The sequence below is a fragment of the Solea solea genome, chromosome 16 (assembly GCF_958295425.1).
Source record: "Solea solea chromosome 16, fSolSol10.1, whole genome shotgun sequence".
NCBI classification, from domain to species: Eukaryota; Metazoa; Chordata; class Actinopteri; order Pleuronectiformes; family Soleidae; genus Solea; species Solea solea.
The window spans coordinates 22,343,026-22,353,781 of NC_081149.1; the positions used below are offsets into that span (position 1 = coordinate 22,343,026).

The 10,756-nt window shown below is 40.9% G+C and overlaps 1 protein-coding gene across 3 annotated transcripts in view; it reads right to left on the reverse strand.

The window, feature by feature from the left end:
* LOC131475452 (microtubule-associated serine/threonine-protein kinase 1-like) overlaps positions 1–1,729 on the reverse strand; it is a 45,845-nt gene extending 44,116 nt beyond the window's left edge. For all 3 annotated transcript variants that reach the window (XM_058653584.1, XM_058653585.1, XM_058653583.1), the window contains exon 1: positions 1,034–1,729. In XM_058653584.1, coding sequence (XP_058509567.1) covers positions 1,034–1,165 — 132 coding nt within the window. In that variant the 5' untranslated portion in view covers positions 1,166–1,729. The remainder of the gene's footprint in view (positions 1–1,033) is intronic.
* Between the last annotated feature and the right edge of the window lie 9,027 nt (positions 1,730–10,756).

The following is a 10,756-nucleotide window of genomic DNA, read 5'->3' on the forward strand; positions in this document are numbered from 1 at the left end:
TAAGCCCAGGGGACTGACGTGCACAGCCAATCAACAATCAACACACAATTTACACAAACACAGACATATATAAGGATAAAAGCGCAAATAAAGTCAAAGTACACATCCCTAAAATGTACAGTGGGCAATTTCTATCGCTACAAGTCTCTCAATCCCAAAAAAAAGATCTCGGAGTGTTGGATTATGGGAATTGTCTTTTGGCCATACTATTATTTAACATTTCCTTCCTCACTATGACAGATGTATAGTAAAATAGTCTGTTACCTTGAATAGAAATACCGATTTCTATAGATTTAAGAATAACAATAGTGTCATCATTGTTGAAATGTTACATATTATATCTTTAAAGTCCCTCCCCCCTCTCTCTTTTCTCTCTCTCTTCTCTCTCACACACACACACTAAATCATTCTGGACGGCCTATATCAATAAACTGCTGGTGCTCTTTTGTGTGTGTGTGACTGCGATGATTAATACTCTTACAGCTGCTGTCATACATCACAGCAGCGAGCTGAGAGCCGGGGATGATGAGACGTGGAGCCATCAGTACACCTCACTGCTAATCCTCCCCCTGATTCCTCTACATCTACCCCCCCCCCCCCAAAGTAATAGGGGCCAATTTGCCTCTGTGCAGCTCAGGCGTGCCCTCGTTGACTATGTCTCTTGTTTGGTGAATGGGACTGTAAGTGAACATGGAGGAGAAACCCTCTCACACACACTCTCTCTCCACTGGGCCTGCAGGCAGCTCATCTCTGCTCAGTTCACTTGACTGAATCACACAAAGATGGAGTAGGGAGTGGGGGGTGGGGGGGGTGCATGACCTGTATGACCCATGGTTAAGCAGGCTGCTTCATAATAGATGAGAATTTTATTTTAATTTTTTTTTTACCACATGGTGCAGCAGCACTAATAACAAGGCTCCCTCATGCAATATTGATGCCTTAATTAAAAAGTAACTTAACAATGTAAAGACATGAAACAATATGAACCACATCTACATCCCAGGATGATGATGAGGAAGATGATGTTCCTCACCTGCAGCCTCCGGCGACGTATTATCCCCGAGTCATCCATGGCGTAATGAGGAGCGGCGGGGGAATTCCCCTCGCTGCAACAATTTCTTGACCCTTCAGTCGTGTGTGTTGTGACCCTGCAGGGCTGCGACATCCACTGCTGCTCCACTTCACTGCTTCATACCCGAACAGCACATCACCATCATCATCATCACCAGGAGCAGCAGGAGGAGCAGGAGGAGCAGGAGGAGAAGCGTCCAGGCGCTCACTCACGGAGAGAGTCCGCTGTCACGTCGATGGAACTCAATAATGGAACGCAATAATGTCAAGCCATCGCTTTATGTCCGATTTAACCACAGTCTCTTAAAACAACAACGATAATATAACACTAATAATAATAATAATAAGCAGGGACCATGTATTTCTCTCAGTCCCACTACGCATCCGTGTCCTGTGTCTCAGTGTGGACAGTCATGCTGCTGCTGCCTCTGCGGTCTGTCTCCTCCTCCTCCTCCTCCTCTTTGGAGCATCCTTGACATTTTGAGTGTGTGTGTGTGTGTTGACGCCGTCCAACCAGGAGCGCGCAGGCCTGAACAATCACCGCAAACACACACAGCTCCAACCACGTCCTTCTGTCACACCATCCTCCAGAGGAAGAGAACCTGAGCTGCCTCTAATCTCCACACACTGGCAGCTCAGGCTGACATTACTGCTGCTGCTGCTGACGATGACGATGATGATGACGCTTGGTGGGGGGGTCTGTCCTGTCCCATCAACATGACACGAGCTCGCCTCTAAACCCCGTCCCTCCTCACATCCGCAAAGTTTAAATTCATCCGTTTCACCGAGTCAGTCGGCTCTCGTGCACCGTCACATCCTGTGATTCTGAGGGAGCGACAGCAGTAACGCGATATTTGTAAGCCCTTCCTGGGTTTTCCCTCTCGCTCCTCCCCCTTCTCCTCCTCCCCCCCTCTCCTCCTCCCCCTCTCCTCCCCCTGCACAGCAGGGAGGCTCTGGATCCGCTCTGTGACCATTCATGGGATGTTTTCACATGCGTTTTCAACGGTATTTTGGCCAGAAATTCATGTTTGGATTGAAAGGATCCGTTTATTATCAAACTCAATCTCATCTGGCAACGTAACACTCTGCAATACTGGGAAAACAAAAAGGATGAAAAAAACAAAAAACTATAATACTTTTCCATATAATTTCCAGCACTATGAAAAAAAGGCAAATCACAGAGACTGTGTGTTTACACTCATTAGTATATGTAATAGTATTCATACAAACATATAAACATATGCACAGCAGCGTTAACAATAAAAAACAGTGCTGGAAATGTGTGTGTGTGTGTGTACATGTATATATATATATATATATATATATACACACATATGTATATATGTATATATACATATATGTGGATATATATATACATATATACATAGCAAGAGAGAGTGAGAGAGTATATATATATAGTATGTAGAGTTGGAACGTAATGAATTACATTTACTTGCATTACTTAAGTATGTTTTTTTTAAATCACATCTATTACTGAGTAAAAAAAATGTTGGCCTGAATTAAAAAAAAAAAAAAAAATCATACACCGGAAACTTTGGAGGTGAATGATGATGACAGGTGAATAAATGATGAGGACAGGTGAATGAATGATGAGGACAGGTGAATTAGCATTAATTAAGGTCCCTGAATGAGTGAGTATTTAAAGAATATGTGACCTTTGACCCATGTTGACTGATACATTATGTGGTTACATATTTTATTTTGCCAGCACTTTAATTTGTAAAGGTTAACCTTCAACTAAAAACAATTAATGTCAGATTTGAACTTTTACTTTTACTAAATTTTAAACAAGCTAGTTTTTTTTACTTTAACCTGAGTACATTTTCAAAATAGTGGTACTTTTACTTGTGTAGAATAGTTCAGTATTCTTTCCACCTCGATTGTGTCACAGTATCGTGCTGTGCCGTGTCAAACGAGGCCACATACTGTTACCACTCGTGGTGGTATTACGGCCATGATTGACAGACGGGTGACCCTTTTGCAAAGTCATTACATAATGTTTGTGTGTGGAATCAGGACTCTCACACTGTTTTTTATGTAACATACGGTCCGAGCTGCCCACACTGCCGTGGCTTCATCAGTGCCAGAGTCCAGACACAGCAGGAGATCCAATCACAGCCCGCACTGACCCAGCCGAGAAGAAACGCCCAGGAAGCATTTTGGTCTGTTTTTAAATCAGGCACAAACATATCATTTTATTTTACTACCTGCAGATATTTCATGGTGTGACTGACAAACAACATGACCTTTTGATTTTGACTGAAATATCTCAACAACCACTTGACAAATACTGACCATAGACCATACATGAAAAGTGGAGGTAGTCCCCCAGTTTGCCAGTTGAAGCTAAATGGGAAGTAAGTATATACTGAATAGCCACCAGGGCAAAAAAGAATACAATAAAATTGGTCTCACAATTTTGAGGCCTCAAAACAAGATTCTTCTGAGTGATGTCACGGTCAGTTGCCACCATTCCAGCGTGGCACTGTGTTGGCTTAATGCTATCATATAGCCAAAATCATTGCATTTATACATGGAATCTTCTTTTTGTTTAGCACCAAATCGCAACATGCATTATCTTTACACGTAGCAAGGCTGAGACCTCACAGAGAAACCCGACAGTTCACTAAATTATCAAGCACTTCAGAGAGAGAAATACACACTTCACAGAGCTGTCGGCATAACTGCAGAGCCCGAAAACACACACACATTTCACAAAAAACAGATCCAGCGAGCTGTTATCAGTTGGATGAAATGAGGCTGTGAGGACCATCTGTCTGACACACACACAGAGAGCCAGATCATCTGAGTGGTGATGATTGTTCTGTGAAAAACCCAGACAAAGTGATAAAAGTCTCTCTCTCTGTTGCACACCCGGCACTCGGCTACACTGCATGTCACAGGTCTGGGCAGGAGAGGCTATTGATTTCTGCTCCAGCGCTGAGATTACTGTAAATAGCCAAGCACAGGTGGAAGTCTAGATGGGAAGACACACTTGAGTGAGTTTGATAATGTCGTCATTATGCTGGCTGTAGAATGAGCTGCTGGTCCTTTTCACATCCTCTTGCGTAATGATTTAGTAATCCCTTTGGTTTTTGTGAGGTTTGTTTGGAACACGAGTTGATGCTCTTCTGTTCATGGCTACACAATCTCAAGGTCAAATTATCTCAATTAATAATGTGAAATATTAATGCTCACATAAGCCCCTCTGTGTTGTGTGAGTGTAGATTCTGTGCTTCTAATGTTGTTTTCCCTCAAGCTCCATCTCATGATCCTGGATGTAAGGATTAGTCGTCACACACACACACACACAATGTCTTCCATTCCCCAGTTATTCGTGTCCTGTTACACAACTGACTCACTCAGCAGCACACACTCACACTGTCACATGAAAATCTCAAACGTTTCACTGTCAATTCCTTCTGAGATCTATCGGCTGAAGAGCACTGCAGTGATTGTGGTGAAGTTGATGTGGGGGAGATGTGAGGTTCACACCTGGCTACAACAATTTTATGGCTATTATTATTCACTCCTGTGGATTATCACACACACACACACACACACACATACACACAGGAAGTGAGCAGATGGGAGCTGCGATGCTTTCCGGATCATGGCCTCCTCTATCATCCAGCTGCAGCGTCAGTGAGAAAAAAACATTTGTGCAGCTGCCAGGCCAGTTAATATAAAACCAACTACAGTGTGTGTTGTGTGTGTGTATTTCCCTGCTAACAATTTCTGGTTCCCTGAACTTCGGGGAACATTCCCTGAAGGTTTCCAACTAGGTTGTCCTGTGGTTGATATGGAAAGTTTTCCTAACGTTCTCCCAACGTTTTTGGTTGCATATTTGGTTCCCAGAAAGTTACGTTCTCGTAACCTTCATACAACCTTTAGAGAACGCTCTCTGTTGGTTCCCAGAACGTCGCGTTCTCGTAACCTTCATGCAACCTTTAGAGAACGCTCTCTGTCGGTTCCCAGAACGTCGCGTTCTCGTAACCTTCATACCACCTTTAGAGAACGTTCTCTGTTGGTTCCCAGAACGTTACGTTCTCGTAACCTTCATACAACCTTTAGAGAACGTTCCCTGTTGGTTCCCAGAACGACGCATTCTCGTAACCTTCATACAACCTTTATAGAACGTTCTCTTTTGGTTCCCAGAATGTTCCCCTAACGTTTCTTTCTCACAACCTTTAGAGAACGTTCTCTTTTGGTTCCCCTAACGTTTCTTTCTCACAACCTTTAGAGAACGTTCTCTGTTGGTTCCCAGAATGTTCCCCTAACGTTTCTTTCTCACAACCTTTAGAGAACGTTCTCTTTTGGTTTCCAGAACGTTGTGTTCTCGTAAACTTCATACAACCATTTGGTGCATATTATACTATTTCTATTATTCTCTCTTTATACAATGAGTTTATTAATCCCCCAGTGGGATAATGGATGTGTTATATTTGCTCCTTCAGACATGAAATAACACTCAGGGATAGAAAAATGAAGGTAAGATTATCAAAACACAATATTAGCAACAGATAACACAATATGTGAAATATATGCTTAATAGAAAATGTGACTGTAGCGGTGGTTGTCAGTCGGCTGCAGGAAGGAGTGGAGGAGAGAAGATAGTGTATCTTATAAAAGCTGCTCTATAATCTCTCTTTATATGCAGTGGCTCACAGGACCTGGAAGAGGAGTGACTGCTGCACACAAGGAAATAAACTTTCACAACAACACAAAGTCTTGTTGAGCCTAATCTGGATTTGACTGCTGTTTTATTTCAGTCCTTTTCTATACTCAAATACTTATCTACTTACTACACATCTATTATGTGAAGACCGACTGAGTTCATCTCACAGTAAATCACAACTGCGGTGACTCCTTGTGGTGAGATGAGGCAGTGCAGCAGAGACCGGTCATGTCATAACATTTACTTTATGCAGAAAAGGTTTCGCTGTCTGTGGAGACACACCGAGGACAAATATGCTTTTAAAATAGTTCAAGTCAACGTTGATTCCAGGTTGATTTATTTTGTGCTTGACTGATCCTCAGGGGAAACTTTGCAGAGCACGTTTGTCACAGCTATGTTTGCTCTATATTCATAAACACACATCAGTCCCTGCATTAGATAAATTAGAATGAGCACACACACACACATGTTTGTGCAGTATCCATAGTGAGGACACTCATAATACATTCCTTAAGTCCTTATCCTAACCTTAAATATCACAACTAACCAGGTCTTAACCCTGAAAAAGCCCATTTAAGGTTTGACAGAAATCACAAAGATACCCAAACAAGAACACACACAGTGTCAGTGAGGTTATTTATCTTGTGTTATTTCTGTTTAGAGAGGAGAATAAAAAAAAACAGGAGGACTTCTTTGTCTTTCAATCTCTCTCTCTCTCTCTCTCTGATGTAGAGTGCTCAGTTTGTGTTGACACAAAGTTTCCATTGCTCACATGATTTCCTCTGTGCATCCCTCATTCCATTCCTGCTTCCTGTCTTTGTGCTGCCAAATCAACAATTACACGCACACTTGCACGCTGACGTCACAAATTAAGAGGCTGAGCAGCAGCAGCAGCAGCAGGAGGAGGAGGAGGAGGCATTAGGTTTAATCACAATGGCCGCCCGTGCTTTATTCTAAGAACAGGAGGCACGTCTCCCGTCGTCCTGGATATCCTTAAACCCCAATGAGAGGATTGGTCCATTTATTCAGGCCAAAACATGCACATTATCAAATGCAGATTTGTCAATACAGCCAAACATGCAATAAGCAAATAACCCTGAAGTGGATAATGAAAGAAAAGACTTACATAAGTTAAATAAATACATAAAGGTCCTTATTAAATCTTTGAAAGCATTGTTTGGGCCTGAAAACTCAACCTCGTCTGTGTATGTGAATGACTCAATACCCTTAATAATCTTCAAAGTGATGGAACATATTTCATATTGTCTCTCAAGGATTTTTACAGCTGAAGCCTCGTCTTTTCTATTCGTGCAGCCAGAGTGTTTTTTTCTTTAAGTGGATCTAAAGTGGTTTAGGATGAAGTGAGCATGCGGCGCCGACGCTCCCAGAGCTTTAGTTTGTCTCCGTTGTACAGAATCAATTCATCTGCGGTAAACTGGGGGAGAGAAGAGAGGCTAACAGATGAAAAGACAACAACTTTGCAGCGTTATTTATGTTTACTGAGCTAAAGCAGCAAGTGCACACACGACTGTCAACAGAGAGAGGGAGACAAGAACAAAGGTGTGATTTTAGACAGTCTGTGTACTTTTCTGACATGTACTACACTGACCAGCAGTCCTCATGGAGACAAAACCTGGTCCTAAAGAGGTAGAAAATATCTGAGGAACTGGTTAAGATTAGGATTTAACTGGTTATGGTTAAGGTTAGGAATATTAAAAAAGATAACTGCGCTAACCTGTGTGTGTCTGTGTGTGCGTGTGTGTGTGTGTATGCATGCGTCTGAATGGTTAATTCAGTTGCAGTTTCAAAGCAGCTTTGGCAAACACCCAACTAGTGATTTTAGTCAGACAGCTGATGTCCACACACACACACACAGCTAAGCCTATTAAGATGACTCAAAGAGTCCTGCAAGAGTACACTACAACAACAACAACAACAACAACAACAACAACAACTATCAAAAAGCAGCACAGAGCCACAGCTCTGAGCTCACGTGGACAAAAAAAACCCTCAAATTTGTCAAATTTGTGTCTTCTGTCAACATTTGTCTTCTCTATCGATCTGTTACCACGGAGATTCCACTTCAGAAGTAGAGTTATGGGACAAACACAACTGTGTGGACATTCCTCCACCATCCATCTACAGCCGCTGAGGCCGGGCTTGTAACACAAACATGAATCTGTCCCATTGCCGGTGATGTATCTCCTCAAAGATGCACCCGCAGCGCTCAAACATTAACATTTATCTCTTGTTTGCGCCTCCGTGTTTTCCTTTTAAAGTCAAAGTTTCACTCTGATCATGACTCATAGATTGTTTCTCTATATGTAAGAAATCTCTTTTTCCATCTTTTATGAGCAGAGGAAATGAAGTATGATAAACAACAGGCTCCATACAGAAGGAAACAGTGATTTGAAAGCAAGTTTCACCTGTAAATTATAGCCATTAATGCTTTTTTCAAACTGACTACATTTGTGAGGCATTTATGTATACAGCACAATCAGAATCTACAAAAACTGACAGGTAAATCCAAATAAATCATACATTTTATATGAAGACTTTTTTAGAACTTACTTCTTTTTGTGATTTTGGATCTATTATATAAACATTATTTCTTCAGTCTGCACACAGAGGTCACCAGTGTCCACAGTTGGTGTTGTGCTTAAATTCATCTGTTGTTTGTCTTGTTGTTTTTTTAAAAAAAAAAACAGTTTTTAATGAATTTTGAAAGAATGAGTAATGGATTTTGATACTTCACAGGTTAATATGAACAGTATGTTGTGAAATCTACACGAGAAATGGATACAATTTAATCAGAATAAAATAATCTGTCAATCTACATCCCACATACTTCACACATACAGTCAAATGTGTTATATTTATTTATTGACTATGTTTTGTTCAACATCTTGTTTATGTTTAGTGTCTTTAGTGTTGTTCTGAAGTGGATTGTGGGAAGTGGATGTCCTTGATTTAAACTTGTGGAAGTTTGAACACAGTGCTCACTTTATTTTATTTATTTATTATGCTTAGAGTTAAGTTTATTCCTTTATTTGAGTTTGGTTTAGTTGTTGGTTTGAGTTGTGTGAAGGGAAGTCTCAAAGTAAGAATTTCACTGCCCAGAATAAACACTCGCTGTGTACGTGACAATAAACCTCTTGAATCTTGAATCTACAATCGTCATATACTGTTTGGAACTGCATGACTTCACACACACACACACACACACACATATATATATATATATATATATAAATTGTTATTACTTTTCTTATAAAAATGCATTAATTATTTACATTATGCACATCATCCTAATGCATTATTCATAAAATGTGTTCATCACTTTATTACATTGTAGGCAGAATGTTAGATGATCAGTATTTTAGAGCTGAAACAATTAATTGATGACTAAATGAATCGACAATCGATTAATCGGTTCAAAGCTTTTTTCATGATTAAAACAAGATTTCCGAGTATTTTCTTCATTTCTTTGCTCAATCATTAAAAGTGAATCATTTTGTTTTGTGGACAAAACAAGACATTTGAGAACATCATCGTTTCCAGGTTTGACGAACACCAATCGACATTTTTTAAGGTGTTGTGATACTTTATGGACCAAGCGATTAACTGATTAATCGTGAAAATAATCGACAGATTAATCGATTATGAAAATAATGGTTAGTTGCAGCTCAACAGTATTTTTCAGTGTGCAATTATGATAGGAGTTTCTGTTCATTCTGGTTTTTGCAGTGAAGCAGCTGCGGTGACAGCAGGAGTCTGACATATTTCAGTAAGAAAGAGAAAACATGGATCATTCAGAGAGCGAAGTACAACTTATTTCTCACCCACATGTCACAACTTTATAGAGAACAAAAAAACAGAGGCTGTTAAACGAAGGTTTAGATGGACTGTTGACGATAGTTGGAGGGATGAACGTGTGTCTTGAGGATTTTAGTCTCTGCTGGGTGCTGGAAAGTCTCCTGAAGCACAAATGAGATAAGACCGAGTGTCTTGTGTTTGTTCGAATGACTCCCATGTGAGCAGTGTGCTCTGCAGACAGCAGACCTTGTCCCTCCTGTCTCCCACATGTGTCACTGACGTACTCTGGCACCCAGCTGAGTCTGAGGATTTGACGGGAGCAAAGCAAGGCCAAGCAGATGAAGGACCAAAAAAACAAAAAAAAGGTACGCAGGTGCTCTGAACTAGACTGAGACGCACACACACACACACACACACACGGTCCTGAGAGACAGAAGGAAACGCTAACGTTTGAATTAATCAGCAGCCACAGAACTTAAAGGAAATGGAACCTTGTGCTCAGGGAGTGGAGGCGGCAGATGTTCACTTACAGAGGCGAGGGTGGAGGCGTCTCCTCCCAGTTTGTGGGGAGCACCATCATGATTCTGTCCACCTATGCCACCACAACCCTAACTATGAACACTGTGAAACAAATCCAGGAGCGACGATTGCGACGAATGGCAACTGGCGACAATGACCTCATCAGAGATGCAGAGGTCGAACGGGCAGAAAAATGAAGTCAAATGTAGAAGACGAAGAATCCGAAGATGAGTTGGAAGAGACAACATGAGAGGAGTTATTAAAAGCAGAGGAGGAAGAGGAACTAGAGCGAGAGCTTTGAGGAGAACAGGAAATGCAAAGAGCCTTGTTGGATAATAATTAAGTGATGGACATAATAAACAAAGAAAGAAGCCATCATGGAGACTCCATCCACACAAACATGATTGGATAAACTCTGGATTTAAAACCAAAAATGTAAATACAGTTATACGACACCACACACAAACAAGAAGGCCTTTAAAACTAATGCTGCGTTTGAATGGACTGATAAAAATCACTGTTTTCTTTATCGTTCTTTTCTCATTCAATGACAGTTTTGTGTAATGGATTTATCTTTAAATACTGAAGCTGTCAATAAAAATGATGCAGGAATTGATTGATTGTTTTGTGTTAAGGTGTTTTTAAATGTGC